At 32.8% G+C, this 19,027-nt stretch overlaps 2 protein-coding genes and 1 long non-coding RNA gene across 6 annotated transcripts; all 3 read left to right on the forward strand.

Annotated features, from left to right (window-relative positions):
* Positions 1–267: 267 nt before the first annotated feature.
* Positions 268–6,490, forward strand: LOC122579039 (diacylglycerol kinase 1-like). 2 transcript variants are annotated; one of them, XM_043751123.1, is made up of 9 exons: positions 268–349; positions 1,173–2,624; positions 3,631–3,997; positions 4,132–4,208; positions 4,319–4,438; positions 4,631–4,795; positions 5,208–5,345; positions 5,485–5,648; positions 6,321–6,490. In XM_043751123.1, exons 2-8 carry the CDS (start codon positions 1,419–1,421, stop codon positions 5,632–5,634), a joined length of 2,223 nt encoding a protein of 740 aa, XP_043607058.1. In that variant the 5' UTR covers positions 268–349; positions 1,173–1,418; the 3' UTR covers positions 5,635–5,648; positions 6,321–6,490. The 2 variants fall into 2 exon arrangements, with proteins under 2 accessions (XP_043607058.1, XP_043607057.1); XM_043751122.1 differs by lacking the exon at positions 6,321–6,490 and having other exon boundaries at positions 269–349; positions 5,485–5,784.
* Positions 6,491–9,384: 2,894 nt separating this feature from the next.
* Positions 9,385–10,901, forward strand: LOC122580005. Of its 2 annotated transcripts, XR_006320724.1 has the most exons (3): positions 9,385–9,581; positions 9,781–9,887; positions 10,464–10,901. It is a non-coding gene; the product is annotated as an uncharacterized LOC122580005 (long non-coding RNA). The 2 variants fall into 2 exon arrangements; XR_006320723.1 differs by lacking the exon at positions 9,385–9,581 and having other exon boundaries at positions 9,618–9,887.
* A 3,611-nt stretch (positions 10,902–14,512) lies between these two features.
* LOC122580368 lies at positions 14,513–17,684 on the forward strand. Of its 2 annotated transcripts, XM_043752641.1 has the most exons (3): positions 14,513–14,680; positions 15,582–15,723; positions 16,479–17,684. In XM_043752641.1, the coding sequence occupies exons 2-3, from the start codon at positions 15,588–15,590 to the stop codon at positions 17,522–17,524; spliced, it is 1,182 nt and encodes a 393-aa protein (XP_043608576.1). In that variant the 5' UTR covers positions 14,513–14,680; positions 15,582–15,587; the 3' UTR covers positions 17,525–17,684. The 2 variants fall into 2 exon arrangements, with proteins under 2 accessions (XP_043608576.1, XP_043608575.1); XM_043752640.1 differs by lacking the exon at positions 14,513–14,680 and having other exon boundaries at positions 15,367–15,723.
* Positions 17,685–19,027: the final 1,343 nt, after the last annotated feature.

The raw sequence follows: 19,027 nt of genomic DNA on the forward strand, positions 1-19,027 counted from the left end.
CACACAAATTTGGAAGGAATCTGAATCTTTTCTCCTTTTCCCCCAACAAGAGATCTATTCCATTCTATACATAAAAAAAATTGTATATATATATATGATATGATATGAAGTTTACATAAAAAAATATTTTATTTATTTAATAAATAATTAAAAAAGCAAAAGAAAAAGGCAAAAAGCTATATACATAGATACATACAGATCTACGAATATATATATCATTTTATTATCATTAATATCAATATTGATCATTTGCTTTTCCCTGTTTTTTTTTCTTAATTGCGTTATTTAGGGTTTTTGGTTCTCACTTTCCGCCTGTCTGTTTGATCATGACATACATACATACATAGTTGTAAGTATTCTTCTTCTTTCATTTTGTTGACATTTATATTATGCATATTTTATATGATTTTTGTTCTAGAAACCCTAGAATTTTGTTCATGTAGCAGTCTGCCTTAATTTAAAATAAAAAATAATATATATATATATATACCCTATATGTGTGTGTGTGTGTATTTATGTATTTATAATAGGATTATGCTATAAATAGAGTGTTATGGTTAATATGTTCAGTTCTAGTTAATATATATATATATGTTCGGACACGCACTATATAAGCGTTTTTGAGATGGCCATGGGGAAAAAGTGTAGGAAACGTCCATGGAAATATTGGTTAGGATGCGTACTACACTAACAGGATCCCTCTCCTGCTCTGTTTAGAACTTTCCACTACTAAAAATAAGTATAGGAATTCATGTACATGGCTACGTGTGTCGGAAGATATTAACTACTAGTCGTACGGATATTGTTAGCAGAATCCTGTGTTAGGAGTTAGTGATGGTGTTGAGGATTTTAAATTGTAAAGTTCATTTAAGTAGTGGAAATTAAAAGAAGGTATTACAAGTTTGATAGGAAGACTTCTAATTAAGAATAATGTGAAAATCTTGGAAGTAATTACCGTGAAATTTGATATTCATGAGTGCGTTTAATTTTATTGACGGTGAATGTCATTGGCCTGTATTTGTTTGAATATAAATGGAGATATGGGTGTATGTATTTATGTATGTATTCATGGAGGGATGAGATTGTACAAATTTATGTGTTAGCATTTAATGTTATTATGCTCATACCGTATTTTAGATATATATATGTTTTATTTATGTTCGGTTTTGCAGGTGATTATTTGTTATAAAAACATTAACAGGAAGAAGTCTTAGGTTTATTTACTTCCGGCTTAAGTGTTGAAGATCGATTATGAAGGATATTTTAGGAGGAGTTGAGAATGTATTGAACTAATTTTATGCGTTGGTTTCTGTATATTTTTGTGAAGTTGGTTGCTAAACATCAGCATCATTTATATTAAGTGAATGAGTGAGTGAATTGAGAATTGTAGAATATGCAATAGTACCAGAAACTAGAGAATGGATGACTACAGGCAGCCTGAGATTTTGCCTCCGGCATGGATAAATAAGAATCCATCTGAACTGGCCGAATCACATGTGTTCATCATCTCGTGTTTTATTGCTGGCATTATTGGTATTCTGACTATTGTGTATACGGCTTTCCAATGGAGAAGGAACATCAGTTTAAGTTTAATGAAAGCCACTGCAAGAAGGAAAAAGAAGGATCCAAAATCAAGAAGCAAGATCCCTCTAGCTGCGCACACTTGGTATCTTGAGTCTGGATCTCGTGGCAAAAGCTTAAATTGTTGTGTCTGCTTGAAGTCCTTGTCATCCTCTCAGTCTCTTGCGCCCATGACGGGTTCAGATAGCTTTATTCACCGTTGTAGAATATGTGGGGCAGCAGCTCACCTCAGTTGTTCTTCAAAAGCTCACAGAGATTGTAAATGTGTGTCTATGATTGGGGCTTCACGTGTCTTGCACCTGTGGGCTATTCGTTGGACAGAAGTGGTTGACCAACCTGAAGAAATTTCTTTTTGCAGTCACTGTGAGGAGCCATGTAGTGCATCTTTTCTTGGGGGATCACCAATATGGAGTTGCTTATGGTGTCAACGGCTGGTTCATGTTGACTGTCATAGTAGCCTCTACAGTGATACTGGCGATGTTTGTGATCTAGGTCCGTTTAGAAGGATGATTGTGTCACCTCTTCATGTGAAGGAACTGAGTCGTTCTTCATCAGGTGGAATCTTGAGTTCCATCACACATGGTGCTAATGAGATTGCATCTTCTGTGCGTGCGAGTATTAGAAACCAAAGTAAGAAAAGTAAGCAAGGAAATGAAGTCCTTGTGGAAACTATTAATGGTAATGCAGGGGAACCTTCTACAGAAAGCACAACAGATGCTAATTTAACAAATGATACCTCGAATGGAACTCAAGAGAACCAAAAAGGAAGCTACAATGGGAATGTTAAAACGAACCCAGAGGCCACAAGTCAACGTCAAGATGGTGTTGTAGTCAACAAGTTAGGTCAAAAGCTGAGTTTCAAGAAAAACTCATTAAATAGTCAGAGAGATGACTCCTATATAGCTGGAATGAAGCAAAAATACGAATTGACTGATTTGGGTCCAGATGCAAGGCCTCTTTTAGTCTTCATTAACAAGAAGAGTGGTGCCCAGCGAGGAGATTCACTCAGGCTACGGATGAATATCCTCTTGAACCCTGTGCAGGTCAGCACATCGTAATGTTTCAATTTTAAATAAATCTCAGTTATAAATTTTAACTTATGTTGTTTACATTTCATAAAACAATTTTAAATAAACATTATATATAATGCATGGTATTTAATGCTGGCTGCTTTAAACGTGAATAGTGAATTTGACGATGCTTAACACATATATGCTTAGATGTCAGCTTTAGTATGATTTAGTGTAGTATTTGTACGTTGCTCACCATCACTCAGTATTGATAAGGCAGCTTCATAATCATGTGTGTTATGTCTAAAAACCATAGTGCACCTTTTGCTGTATTTAGCTAGAGGTGGAAAAACAGGAAGATCTAGTGAGTTGGGTTATGGGTCGATGGGTTTTGGTTGAAGCTTGAAACAGAATATTGTTTGTATTGTTTGGAATGGTTCGGTTAGCCTGGAACACTAATTGTCTAAAATATTTAATTTTTAATATGGGCCATTGATGTGCCAAATCTGATTCCAAAAAGTGAGCTATATCTTATATATATATATATATATATATATATAGGGGTGGGTTATTTTGAGTCTAGCTTAATTTGAGTCCAAAAAGGGTCCATGTAACTTACACATGTGTAAGTCGTGGTGGCGGTGGTCGCCGTCGCCGGAGGATCATGGTGGTGGTCAGAGATGGTGGTGGAGGGAGGAGGTGGTTGGGATTTAAGGAGAGGAAAGAAAATCAATGGACCCTTTGGACTCAAATTAAGACTGAACTCAAAATTACTTTTCCATATATATATATATTAATAATATGGTTTAGGAGGTTTTATGTATTAAATCTACACTTTGGTTGAATTTTGACCTATCTGACTGTTTCGTCTTAGGAAACCTTGCTAAACTTGCATGTTTGACCAGTTTAGGATGAAAATATCATTGTTTGACCCAATATGGGTCGAAATTGCCGCATCTATACACATCAGCTGTCAATTTGGTATTTTTCTTCTTGAGGATGTTCTGGCTCTTAATCAGATTGTTTCAATATTTTTTAGGTTTTTGAGTTGAGCTCAACAGAGGGGCCAGAAGTTGGTCTTTATCTATTCAGAAAAGTACCTCATTTCAGAATTCTTGTATGTGGAGGAGATGGGACAGTTGGATGGGTTTTGGATACCATTGAAAGGCAAAATTTTGTTTCTCCGCCACCAGTTGCTATTCTGCCAGCTGGAACTGGAAATGACCTGGCAAGAGTTTTAGGTTGGGGAGGTGGTTTGGGATCAGTAGAGAAACATGGAGGGCTCTGCACAATGCTGCAAGATATAGATCATGCTGCTGTTACCATTCTTGATCGTTGGAAGATTTCTATAACCAATCAGAAGGGGAAGGAGCTTCGTGCTCCAAAATTCATGAATAATTATCTTGGTATGTCGCTCTCTTACAAATATAAGTAATATTTATGAATTGTATAATCTATTAATCCCCCTTTATAATATGCCATGTTGTATTTTCATGGATGCTAATCATTATATGGATACTTTTGAAATCTGTTACTGCAGGGGTAGGATGTGATGCGAAGGTTGCTCTAGAAATTCACAATCTGAGGGAGGAGAACCCGGAGAAATTCTATAACCAGGTATGCATTTATTATAAAATTTGATACAAGTGGAAATTTGCCACCTTTTTCTTTTTATCTGTTTGCTTAATCATCTCTGTTAAGCTGATACTAGCTGGGTATACTTGCAGTTTATGAATAAAGTTCTTTATGCTAGAGAAGGCGCTAGGACTATTATGGATAGAACATTTGCAGATTACCCTTGGCAAGTCAAAGTGGAGGTAGATGGCGTTGACATTGAGGTTCCTGAGGTTGGTTCAATTGTTGTTTCCAGAGATTGCTGGCGTGTCCTTTATTCCCTTTCTATAAGTGAATAGATTTGTTCTTTATGTTACTCCAGCAATCTTGTTTGTGGGTCAATCTTAATATATTCACCGAAGCTATTTCTGTTTTCTATTACATGCACCAAAAATCGATCTGTTTTCTTGGTTTTCCCTTTATAGGATGCTGAGGGTGTTCTTGTTGCCAATATTGGCAGCTATATGGGTGGTGTCGACTTGTGGCAGAATGAAGATGACAACTATGATAATTTTGATCCTCAATCTATGCATGATAAGATACTTGAAGTTGTGAGCATATCAGGGACATGGCATCTTGGAAAGCTTCAGGTAATGCCATATACAAGTACAGTATATTATTACATAAACTATGAAGGCACTTGGCCATGTATTATGATTTCTCTTCATTTTTCTCTCTGTTTTTAACAACGTGTATTATTCAACTGAGAGAATCCGGCTTTCAACCTGCCAACCACCACCAAATGCCCAATAAAAGAAAAAGTTCTGTTTCTTTGTGATTACATGAAAACCAAATTATCACAAGAATAATCTAATATCTTGAACAAAGCGTTTTGGGAAATTTTATGCAATAAAAATACAATTTAGGCGAATCTTAGTCTGGTTGACCTGTTCTTTTATTGTTAACATTCTTACTCAACTGATTTAGTCCTGTTAAAGAAATTCCCAAATAATTGTCATATTGCCATCTTTGTTAATAGGAAGTATCTTAACTATATCACAGGTAGGGCTTTCTCGAGCTCGAAGGCTTGCACAGGGGCAGAACATCAAAATTCAGCTTCTTGCTCCATTGCCTGTACAAATAGATGGTGAACCATGGCTGCAGTCACCTTGCACATTGACCATTTCACATCATGGCCAGGTCTCTCTCTCTCTCTCTCTCTCTTACCTCCCGCTCTTTTTTTTGCTCTTCTTACCCCATAGTTCCAACTAATTCAAGCCTGGCCCGAGCACTAACCTCTAATGATGAGCTGAGCGTTTGTTGGTTGTATATTGTGTAGGCTTTCATGTTGAAAAGGTCCACTGAGGAACCTCTTGGTCATGCGGCAGCTATAGTGGCAGATGTGCTAGCACATGCTGAAACAAATCATGTGATAAATTCTACTCAGAAACGAGCTCTTCTTCAGGAAATGGCACTCAAGCTATCTTAGAATACACATTACTTGTGAGTTTTACTTATATCAGTTCATATATATTAGTCATGTTTTGTTCCCCTTGTGTCATTTGTGTTTGTTTTCAATTTTTCATGCTTGTATACAAACCTTAGAATAAATATATGGAAGAAAAAGTTTTCGTGTAAACCATCTGTACCGGACAACACTTGAAGGTATCACTTTCATTGTGGTCTTTGTGTATAATTTTAAGATAGTAAGTGCATAACCCGTATAGAGGTGATTCTGGTTTGCCCCTAAAGTTATCTTACTTTAGGTGAACATCTAGACCAGTTACTTACAAATGGCTCTATCGGAGTTATGTAATTTGGCTGCAGGTCAAATAGGTTTGAGCTAAAAGATGTATAACTAATAAAGGGCAAGGGTTAAATCACAAAGTTAAAATCTAGTTTCACTAATCATATTTTGCTCATTCAAAAGGATGCATAAAGAAACGTTTGTGGGCCAGACTGTTTGGCCTGCCCTGACATTAACTTTATTCCGACCCTAAACAAATTTGATATGTGGCAGTGTCGCCATACCAATCTGACCAGCCCATACTCCCATAGCTTACCAGGTCCTACAGTCATTTAGTTTCTTTACAGTAGTGTCATGGTTGTCACAATTTTTAGAAGAATTGGTTATTGGACCAAGTTTGACGATGAGATTACATTTTTCATTCTCAGTGCCAGTCAGCCAGGGGCAATGCCACATGTGCGTCAAGCTGGCAGATATATTTTAAACATACATTTGATGATAATGATATAATTGCTAAGCAAAAACAAAGTTTATCATTATTCAATTTTGAAAGGTAGGGATACTTATAATCAGAGGAATACGTGTACAGATTACTGGATGTCAAATTGTTTGCTGCTTGTAAGATGCCTATAATTTGTGCAGAAAGCTTGTTACACGATTTTTGTTGAAGCGGTTATAGAATGAGCATAGAATTTTCTTTCTTTTTTTTTTTTTTTTTTTTTTTTCCTGTTGTATATGCTTTCCTTTGCTGTAAATTGTAAATAGAAATGGGTTTCTGATTTGGGAGTTGATGGAATTTCGAAGTGAGGGGGTTGAACTGTTTTTGTCATGGCTTGAAACTTGTGACAGTCAGAGGTTCCCTAGGGTGGCGGTGCTAATGGTTGTCAGATGACGGTTGGTAGTGATGGGCATGGAAGCATGGTTTTTCAGAGTTAGAGTTTTAGTTCAAGGTAGAGGTTGCATAAATAGGGCGTGGGCAGGAGTCCAGTATTTAAGGTCAAGGGCAGCCTAATTGTACATAATAGTACCATATCTACATTTTTCTTGGAGCAAAACGGCATACAAGTTCCAAGTATCATTTTTGCCCGCTGTAAATGGGTAGATTTCTGTACATATATGTTAAATGAAATATCTAATAATCATGATTTCATTGAAAGGTAACAGAAATTAGAATAATAATAATAATAATAAAGTTGGCTAGAGGCATATCAGAGGAAACTGGAATTTAAATAAAATGCACCTCCCTCTTCATAAGAGAAGAGGAGTCTACTAGAGAAAACTCAAAATATCGTCTTTGATAAACAATACCAACCAACTTAAATAAGGACAAAAAGCCGACAAGTATTGCCTTTGGTATGTAGTTTAATTTCTAACACTGTTGATTCTTTTAACAACTGAAGGATATTTTCAATAATAAAAGTTGGTTCAAAAGACCTCAATTGATCAGGAGAACGTTACCATTCACCTGATGTTATCGACTTTCTAATTTCTATAAACGAGGGAAAGTATCCGCGCGTTGCGGTGGTGAGATGGTGGGGTGATGAGTCATAGAGTGTGATAGGTCATAGAAAGTCATAGAGTGTGATAGCTAAATTCTTTCGCCGTATGGACTCCAGCCTCGGATTTAAAAATTCGTCGAAAGTATATCGAATGACATCTTTAATGAAAGAACATGAAATAAGAAACACCATATAATTTTTATAATTTATTGATGTACGGTTTTGAGATAAAAGATTTTGAATGAATTAGAGTAATAAATCGATTTATGAAGGAGAGAAAAATGAGTTGTTTAGATTTGAGGAGAGAGGGACCAATGAGTGGTTGAGATTTTTTCTAAGAGCATCAGGTATGGTGTATCCATCCAGAACCATTCAGAACGCCATGTCAGCGTCACATTACTTTTCATCGCTTTATCAGTTTTGACCTGTTATGAATGCAGAACCATCCAGAACGCAGAACACTATCTTTTCATAATATACGAGTATTTACTTTTATAAATTACATAACTTATTTTCTAAACTGCTTTTTACATTGATTGATACATTATTTTTTGAGATTGTATTCATTTCTATTTATTCTTATTTGTTTTTTTATATAAATGCAATGTGTTTTATTTTTTAATATAGATAAAAAGAGAGCGTCATAATGAATGAATGACCAATGAGACAATGACAGTAATTATGATCACCATATGAACTTTTCCAATCTTTGTTTGTATGTAATGTACAACAAACATTTTTTTTATTTGCATCTTACTTATCTCTGTTTGTATGTAATTAATGTACAACAAACATATATATATATATATATATATATATATATATATATATATATATATATATAGATCAAACACATATCATATAGTATGTGTACATTATTAAAACAAAAAGATAATGAAAGGTTGAAAAAGTAACGCCGAGCAACGACGTGCAGACAAAGAACCCCGAACCATGGGTCGGTGTCGAGAAGGAGGGGGTGGTGAGTGGTACGTTGCCGGATTGCCATGTAGGATTCGGGGTCGGGGTCAGCCTCCCATACCCTATGCTCTAATGATATTATGAATAAGTGACAATGGTATTTTGGGTTTTCAATTACTTAAAGTTGAAAAAATGGAGGGAACAAATGTTTTATAATGTAGTAGAGATAGAGATATATCACAAGAATAAAAAATTACCTATCTCTACTACTTTATAAAAATTATCACTCTCTCTTAAGTCCTAACATTTTTCAACACTCTCTCTCATAAAAATGTTCCTATGCAAAATGGCTATTCTACCATTAATGAATTAATTAATTTTTTCACTGTTTTGTTCATTAATTTATGTATATCTACTTAAAATGCCTATAATACCTTAATAAAATAACTGACAACATAGACCCTCAACTTCTTAAATAACTATACTACCTCTTTTACATTTATTATTTTTACAATAAAATCACATTGTCACTACCCGTCACGCCACCTCCACTACCAACCATTGCCACCACCACCACACTGCCGCTACCACCACTATCGCTGCATTACGCGAGTAAAATGCTAATTCCTATCATGTTAAACAAAAGTCCCATTTCCTCCGTTCGATTTATACATTAAGCATTCTATTTCACCTGACCTGATAAATCTTACATTTTCCCCCCTCTTTTAGCACAAGCTAGATTATTTATGTGTAATATGTGAGATGAGTATATTAAGTTTTTATTGTAATATAATTAGTAGTTATAGGTAAAATGTGTTGAAATATGATCAGCGACACTGGCACTAGGAAGGGTCAAGGCCTACCCCAGCCCACTAACAATACCAACTCTTTATACGTATAATCTATAAACCCTTATAAAGGGTATTGACTTTAAGAAATTAAGCAACTTTTCTATTCCCGTAATACCCTTACTAAAAAAACCAAAGTTGGTTCATTTCTCCATTATTATTTTTCATATTTGTAAAAAGAAAAAGAACCAAAGTTGTATTTTTCTCCTTTATTTTTTCAGATTTGATCTGTGTGTTTTTAGGATAGTTATATGGTATAGTATTGTTCCTAATTTTAGGGCAGCCATCTAATGATGTGATATTTTGAGTATTAGAAGATCTAGTAAATTTGTTAACCAAATAAGTTTAGCACTTCATATCGAGATGGATACATTTCTATATAAACAACTGGCTGACAATCTATATGTATATGTGTTTTATTAAGGTAAGTAGTACTAGATGATTATATATTGCCCGATTATATGATGTATTGTAATTGTAGATTTTGTCATTTCAGTAAATTTGAGCTTTATATTTTTTGTTCAACTTACTATGCACTAACAAGTTACATGTATTAATGCATATGCCTTCAGTGACTTTATAAATTCATAATCTGTTCTAAGCTTTTACTGATAACTATATAGTGCGAAAGATAAGTTTTCTGATGTGGAGCAACAACTTAAGAAAGCTGAGATTGGTGAGAGTCGTAGGACATAGGATTCAGAATGAGAAAGCAGCCCGGGAATCAGAGGTTTGTTTCATTGTTCAAAAACTTATTGTTGTCGTTTCGTATCTCTTCTGCAATATTTTGTTTTTTCTATTATGTGGCAAATATTGTTTTTTTTATTAGACTGAAGCATTCAGGATGACTGGATGAGTCTTCAAGTTATATCGTACTTTTACTGCATTATATAGTTCACTTTAATACGATATATGTGTCTATTATCTAATGCGTTTGTTATATTATATGTTTCTAAAGAGTATTTTTTATTATCTTTTGGAGTTTTGGTAAAGATAGCTCAATCATTAATGTCTCTTTATCTTTCTTTTCATTATGTGTTTTATATGGGTGTTTCATGTTTGTAGCCTTTGAGAAATATGTCATGCTAAATAAAGGGTTGTATTGAGACTCAACATACTCTGATGAGTTCTAATTATTTAATAATACATATGGCTTCATTGACTAATAACTAAAAAGAGTTTTGGAGACACCTTATTCTAAATATCAATTTTGTTGCGTTGTTGGTCTTTATAATTTTAGCTATTTTGGCTATAATGTCATTCCTATTATATTGTTTGACAACTACTTTCATCTTGCTATTAACAGATAACGATTTTGAAATGCCTTCCCCAAATAATCAATTTCGACTCGGGCTTATTCCTTCTGGTTCTACTTAGATATTGTAATGTCGTAATTTCTTGCATTATTCTTTTCCACATATCTTTTATATTCACTTTGATTTTTATATGAATACCCTTTCACTTTGATTTTCCACGGTACAAGTGGGGTCTGGAATCCTATGACATTTGCAGATTATTTTGGGTAAAAGCTTATGCCTTGATATAGCTCAAGTCGTCAGATGGTAAAAATCACACATATCAAAGAACAAGTCTCATGTACGATATTCATCTTCGTTTGCTGGGTAGACTGTTATTTTACTTTTTGATTGATTGTTTAGTTGTATATCTTAGTATTCATTAGTACCAATGTCAAAATTATATTCTGGCCTCATCCGTGTTCAAAGCTATTGATTTCCTGAGTTAATTGCGAGTTAGAAGTAATTTTCAGTTTGTTATTTCCAATATTGTAGAGGTAATTTATTATACATTTAGTGCATATCTTGCCACATTTAGTGTACAATGCAATCGGTTTGCATTTTTTCTGCCAATTTTACCGGTTTATTTTTAAATGATGACATAATAAAACTGATAAAACTTAATGGTATTAGCTTTTTTGAACAAGTCTTCAATTGATGTACTCCTTAAAGTAGTTTTATGTTTTTTTAATACTAACATGAATTGAAATTTCGTTACATAATCGAGATACGAGTTATATAGAATCACATATACAATGACTTATCACGTTGCCCATTATCATCGTCATGACACCTAGCACGTTGTGTATTAACGCCGTCGCATCGCGCGGGTACTCATCTAGTTCTATAAAAATCTGATTCATGACTTACTTGGTCCATCTTATAAAATTTGACCCTCAGCCCACTTATTTGTAAGTGTACGGTTTACGGTGTAGTGGTGTACCTTGGGTTCTTGGCATTATCACATATTTTAAAGAGTTTCTTATTTCCTTTTTTTTTTTTTGGTTTTATTTTGTGTATTAAATTATGAGTATTTTTATTGGTTTTAGTGAGACTTTTAGTTTAGATCCAATTTTAGATGATTTCAATGACTTGATTGATGGTTCGGGTTAAATGAGTATTGGGTTATTCGGGTTTTGAAAATTTATAAGTTGTAACCCAAACCGAATAAGATTTGGGTTGTGTGAGTTTGGGTTGTTCGGGTTCGGATTTTTTGGGTTGGGTTTTGAGTGACCCAAATAAAAAATGATTTAATTTTTGTGCAATGTAACATATAACTTTTCGTATATTCATATTTTCAACATTTGATACATTTGTATATTTCTTTTAACATTTCACTAAACCTCGTACGCTCCTAATTTTGTCTATAGATGAAAATTTAATAACTAATACATACTTTAAACAAATTTGACGTTTTATATTAGTATATATAAAACAAATAAACAATTTATTTGGGTTATTCAGGTTGATTCAAACCAATTAAGCTTTCGGTTACTTGGGTTAACCCAAATAATGACCTATAAACCGAATAACACAACCCGCTTCACCCAAACCCATTTGGGTTGGGTCGGATTATCTGGGTTTGATTATTTTCGACACCCCTAAGGTCGTGTCTAGTTAAAACTTTCTAAATAATTTTGTGAACTAATCTCTCTCGCTCTTTTTTTTTTAGAACAATTTTTAGTTTTTGTTACTTGTTGTATAGTTTCTGGCCCATCCGAAGCATAAATCTTTGCCTCGCCATTGAATATGATATAAATACCATTTGTTGAAAATTGATGATATTATTATTTAAAAATGATTTATAATGTAAATGATTAGTAAGATAACTATGTTACGTTTTTGTATAATGATAATATAAAATTAAGTATAAATAAAACATTTTAATTTAGTGTTATAATCTTAATATATACTATAAGACAGTTGAACTAATGACTTATTAACCAATCAAATTGCTTAATTTTATCAAATTGACTCTCGCTTATGTCATCATTTAGATTAACTATAAATTAAAAATCTTAATAATCATTGTCCAAATATATTAATATTTATATTAATTTGTAGAAAAAAAGGCCCATTAATTTATACTTTTTTGTTTTCCATCAATAATTTATACTTTTGAGCCTTAAAAATTCAACTTATATATATTTTTAACCATCAACTTGAGAAGTTTTTTTATATATATATGTATTTTTAATAATCAACATGATAATTTTTTTTTTAAAACGACAATATTTATATATTTAGTTTTTTAAAGTTATAATTGTCACTCAAATCAAGAATTCTAATTGTTATCAAAGAATATGAAAACAATCATAATTGTTATCTAATTATCATAGGACAGCTGATTAAAAATAGACCTATTCGTGTTATGTCCTGCATCATGATCAAATACATATACTTGAATGTTAAGTACAAGATCACAAGTATACTTACATTTTAACTGTGATTATTTTACTACAATTTACAAAGTATAACACTTAGAATCTTATATTTCAAAATTATAAACTATTATGAACTAAATGTATAACGATCTAATATTGATTATATCGTAAACCCCGTGTCCAGTGTTAGACACGGGTCTAAAATCTAGTAATATTCTAAAAAATATATTATTTCCAAAAGACACCAAAGATCGCAAAATGTTTGAATCATCAAAATTCAAACTCCAAACTTTTTTTTTTTTTCGTTTGAATGGAAGAAAAAAAAAGGTTTTTACACCTTTGTTGTTTGGCCCACCAACTCAAGAAACAAAAAGGATCTTCAATGAAAATTTTGAAATAAGTATTTAAGAGTTATTGCAATTTCATTTTAGGAAAAAAAAAGTTATTTTAATCTACTTACGAGTTATTTTAATCAAAGCAAACATTTTATTTAGAAAAATGATAATGACAGCCCTAAGAGTTGTCATTAACAGCTTATTATATGCATAAAAAGTAGTACTTTATATATCAATATATTATTGTTTTGAATTAAAAAAATGAACGAATTTAATTTTTTTTTTAAATAAGAAAAATGATATACGAGTATTTTCTTACAAAATTTAGCCTAATACTTGGCAAGATAAAAAATAATTTTTTTATAAAAAAACAAATGAATTACACTGTCATATTCTAAAGTTGTTAATAATGGATATATTGTTTTCCTTTTAATAATACAATACATATCTAAGATGATGTTAAATACATGTGTCCCAAAACCTCTTATGAATTATATGTAAATTATAAGAATATAATTAGTATACTAAATGTAAAAAGAGTGAATGAAAGAAGAAACTAAATACTTATATAAGAATAATACAATACATATTTTATTTTTTATAATAGATCTTTATAAACAACATTTGCTCTAGTATTATTGTTGACTTGTTAATTTTTTTTTTTCACATCTTTGACATGCTTTTATGATTTTACTCAAAAGATTGCAACGTTTAAATTTCCGTATGTAAAAATGGATATTGTAGATACAAAGCAACAATCAATAAAGATTGTACTAGACTTCTATTAATTGACATCTGTCAATAATTATAAAACAACCCCCAAAATTCTTTTTTGAAATAATCACAACCCTTGGACAAAAAGACAAAATCAAAATGTAACCTTTGGATTGATTGCTGACTTCATCTTCTTTTTTTGAATTTACATTTTTATTAAATGTCAGCAGGTTACTTTAAAAATATAATATAAAGGGGAATTAAAACAAAAATAATGCAATATTGTAATTATATTTAGAAGTCAAATAGTAATTTATGTTTCATATTTTTCATGGTTACGAAAAAGAGGTGAACAATTATTAAAGATGAAAAAGGTATAACAGTTAAATAAAAGGAAAATGATAATGACAGCTTTAAGGGTTGTCATTAACAACTTATTACATAAATAAAATGTAGTACTTTATATATCAATAATCGTCTTTTGAATTTTTGTAAATCAAAATACAAAAATACAAATTTTAATGCATCAAATTAATTAATACTAAAAGAATTTCCGAACGTGCTAAAAAAAATCGTTGACCGCTGCTTTACCCTCTTTTATCGTGTTCATACATATCTATCTATATCTATACATATAATAAATCCGATTAACCCTCATTCGCTAACCCTAATTCCCTAAATTCATTCCTAAAATTCTCAAATCATTCTCAAACAATTACAGATTTTTTCGATTCGCATCTTAATCTATCGATTGACCCTTTTTTCAACGCTTGCCGTCACTAAATCAATTTTTAGGTTAGGGTTTCATATTTTCGTTAATTGTATATCAGATCTGTTATATCTATAATCCATATATGCATATTAATCGGCTTTTGTGTACCGAGTTGTTGTTATGGTTAACGTATTAAATATTAGGGCGCTTTTTTTATTAAATTTTTTTTTTTTAATTTATTAAATTTTTGGTTTGGTTATATGTTTGTTGATATATGATAATTGAATTAATTTCATGTGAAGTTTATATACAAATAAAGCTAATTTTAATTTAATAATTATTTTTTTAATTTGGGGATTTAGGGTTAGGGTTTTTCATATGTAAATAAATTTGGGGGTTTTTAAATTTTATTGATTATTTATAAAATTGGGTATTAGGGTTACCATATTAAGATAAAAAGTTTCCTTTTTGTTACAGTATTTAGGTAAAACTTAGCTAATTATCTACTGTAAAAAATGTTTATATTTAATTTGACTAAAATATTTTATTTATATTTTGTGTGGTTGACTTTGGCATGTGCTTATACAAGATAAAAGCTTTTCCCTTTTTACATATTTACTTAATTTCCCCAAATAAATTTCAGCTTTTTTATAAAAAAAAATAATGTCATGTGCATTCTTAGGCAAAGCACAATAATGACATTTTGGCCCTTTAAGAGATGTTGAATATCTCACTTGGGAAATTTATTCTTTAGCAGTGTTGATGCCTTTATGGGTTTCTTGTACCTCCTAAATTAGTCTTAACATTTTTTTTCGTCGAGTTTTAACGAATTTCTCGACTTGGGGGGTCGTCCTTATATTGTTCATTTCATTGTTTTTTCTTGTATCACTTGTTACATTGTTCAAGTAAATTTAGATGTAGCTTTGTATCAATGTTTCAAAAAAAATGATTATAAGGAGTGACATTTTAAATCCAACTGTGTAGTTAAAAATGGTACAGAAGCGTCAGTTGGTCGAAGTGGAGTATGATGTTTCACCCAAGCACTTGAAATTGGATAATGGCTTCCAGTTAGTTTCGTGTCTGGAATTTCCTTCGAAAGACATTCCTTTCAAACCTTGCTCTTCAGGTGGGTTGGGGAGTTTCAAATTTTTGCTTATTCTGTATTTTACATGGCTATCATTGCTCTTATGGTTTTGGATGTCGTCTGTTTTGGCTGTTAGTTTTGTATGCTAAGAAGTCACAATAATCAGTTTTTAGTGCTCTGATTATCTAATTATGATTTTAATTTTTGAAATTGATGTAGTTTCTATATATCTTTTTGAGCTCCTGAGATTACATTGGAAATGCACATCTATACACACTTATGCTTTCTTGAAACTTTTACTATGATTATATTTATTTGTGTGTCTTCCAAATGTTATGAATTTTCCTCCAAGAAAAGCTGCATTTGACTACTTGTTTTCGGAGGTTTTTCGGATGTTGCATGCTTATCAATACATAACCTTTAGAAGTCAGTAATCTAAGCTTGTCAGTTACCTTTTTGGATTACTGACACAGAGCCCATGTTGGTTCAGTAATCTGTAAAAATAAGCAGCTTATAGTGTGAGTCAAAATGGGTGGGTCAGTAATCTTTAAATATGTTTTAGGTGGCTTTCAGCCTGTTTGGTCTTTATGACCCGTTTGGCCTGTTTCCACTTATAGTTAAATCTTTTAACTTATCCCCATTAGTCTCATAAGGAGTAAAAAGGTATAAAACATAACCCAAACTAGGTGTTTGTACAATCAAATTTTCCACGTCTAGCCATCTAGGGTTGCTATGCAAAGCACCTTCAGATTTCTTCTTTCTATATCTTTTCATTGACCCATGCTATGATATGATAGGCGGCGTAACTGAGACCCATTTCTGTATAGAAACTTGCGATAGTTACCGTCAGTTTGAAAGTGGCAAGATCACAGATCATCCTTTGAACACCGGGGATCCAATTCTCGCCCCAGAACATCACCTACCCAAACCAAGAACACTGATTCAGCCAGAGAATACTTATTCTTGCCTCTTAAGATGTCCTCCTCTTAAGGAAGTCCCAATAGGTACTGAATATCAAGCTGATATTCCAGAATGGTCCGGATATAACACTAAAGATGATGAATCTTTATTTGTTGGGTCTTGTGTGATCCCAATGCCTGACTTGAGTCCAACTCTGTGCAACGGTGATCAGGTTGATAAAGGAAGATCTGATTGTTGTTGTGGAGACCGGGGATCTCTTCGATGTGTCAGAAGGCATATATTAGAAGCAAGAGATAATCTTAGGAGAAATATAGGGAAGGAACGATTTGCAGCTCTTGGATTTGATACCATGGGGGATGTTGTTGCCTGCAAATGGACTGAAGAAGAAGAACAGCTATTTCATGAGCTGGTTTACTCTAATCCAGTTTCCTTAAAAAGGAACTTCTGGGAACATCTTGCGGAAGCGTTCTCTTTACGATCCAAACAAGAAATTGTCAACTATTATTTCAATGTGTTTGTGCTGCAAAGAAGGGCGGAACAGAACAGATTTGACCCAATGAATGCTGACAGTGATGATGATGAGTGGCAGGGAAGCGATGACTTGTCTGAGGAAGATGATGATTTGTGCCAGGATGATATGCAAAACTATGGTTTTAGTGTCAAAGATTCAATCTTTGATTACAAAGAATGTGATTTTCAAGAAGACTCCTGCGTGTCTTATGAATTTCAAGAACCACAAGTACGTGATGTCAAGGTTGTACATAGCAAGCCGTTAATCAACCATGACTTCACATTTGATCACTTGGAATCCAAAGCATGGGACGGCGGGTACTTTTCTTTTCCCAAAAGTAAATCTGATTTCTTGTCCACTGGAAGCATGATTGAAGAAGTATTTGGAGTCGAGTCTTGGAAATCAAGCTAGCTACAATGTTGATATCCAGCAGTTGATCTTTCATTGTTCGATTTTCACATGTGTATATATATAGTGTTTTGGTTTAGGTAGTTGATATATATCATAAAAGTCATTATGGTTTGACTTTAACTCATCCCTTCAAAAAGTTATGGGATGTGATTCTTGTAAATAATTAGCTTTTGTCTCAGTGTATCAAGAAAATTAGAAACTAGCAACAAAAAAAAAAAAAAAGAAAGAAAAAAAGAAAAGAAAAAAAAAAAAAGAGAATGGAAAAAATGGAAGTTTTTGCGACGTCTTCATTTGTAAAAATGTTTGGAGTTTGATCTCTTTTTCTCTGCTCAAGGTAGTTACAACTATAACTATAATTACGCCATTATTATAACTGTAAGATGATGTTCTAAATACAGCTATCATTAGTTTGAAGCAAGCCATTTCTGTATTTAGACGTTTGATTACTCCTTCAACAGAGTGTTGGATGACATCAAATCTTTGCAAGATTAGAAATGATATCAAGATATAAGAACCGAAAACCAAGTTTCTATCCAAAAGGGCAGAATGGTTGAACCATTTTTATCCTGACGCAGTTTGAGAGTATTTATAGATGTGAAGATATATTTCTGGTAGCACTAACACTCAAACATAAGTTTCAGATTGTAGATATATAATGAATTTCCTAACATCTATTTACAAAGTAGAGCTTTCAAATCAAAGTATGAATTAGAGTTATATGAATGTATGAATTATATAATTATATCAAATCAAAGTACAAAGAGAAAGACGTGAGCGGGATATCTGGCCCGAACCCGAAGTTGAAATTCACAAATATAGACTTAGCTATAAAACCATATGAATACACTACTATATTGTCCAAGCGCACATCCGCTAAGGTGTGTTGGCTCTATTTGTAAGCAAACGCGATGAGGGATGGAGGACATGTTTGGATTTTTGTTTTGTTTTTTTAATTCTTGATGACTAGTTTTAAAAAAATACTTTTAGTTTGACAATATAACCTGTTATTTATGTATTCTATTTTTCCTCCCAAAACTAAAAAGAAAAAAAGTAAATTGGGGCCTGATGGCGTATCCATATTACGCTACGAAAGGCCTGACAAACGGACAAGTGCTAACCCGCAGCGTTACGAAGGAACCTGTGTGGGAAAGGCGCCCAGCTGGAAATAATACCCAAATAAAGAAGAGATTGCCTAAATCTCTTCTTCCCTAAAATAAGGACGATCAGTTCCAACTAATTTGGAAAGTTAAATCTATCCCTTTAATCATGGGAAAACCCTATCTACAAGGAAGTTTCCATCCTCCTATGGACTCTCCTTCCTATCAACGATTCTTCTACTATAAAAGGAGACATAAGACCTTCACAAAGGCATATATAAAAAGAAAACACACACATCACACTCCGGCTTTGATTGGCGTAAAGAGGCTTACACTCTATCTTCGGGGAATCGCTAACAATCAAGCCATAAGCCACAAATCTTTCCCCATCAATCCCTAGCGCGAT

This window comes from Erigeron canadensis, chromosome 8 (genome assembly GCF_010389155.1).
Source record: "Erigeron canadensis isolate Cc75 chromosome 8, C_canadensis_v1, whole genome shotgun sequence".
Lineage (NCBI taxonomy): Eukaryota > Viridiplantae > Streptophyta > Magnoliopsida > Asterales > Asteraceae > Erigeron > Erigeron canadensis.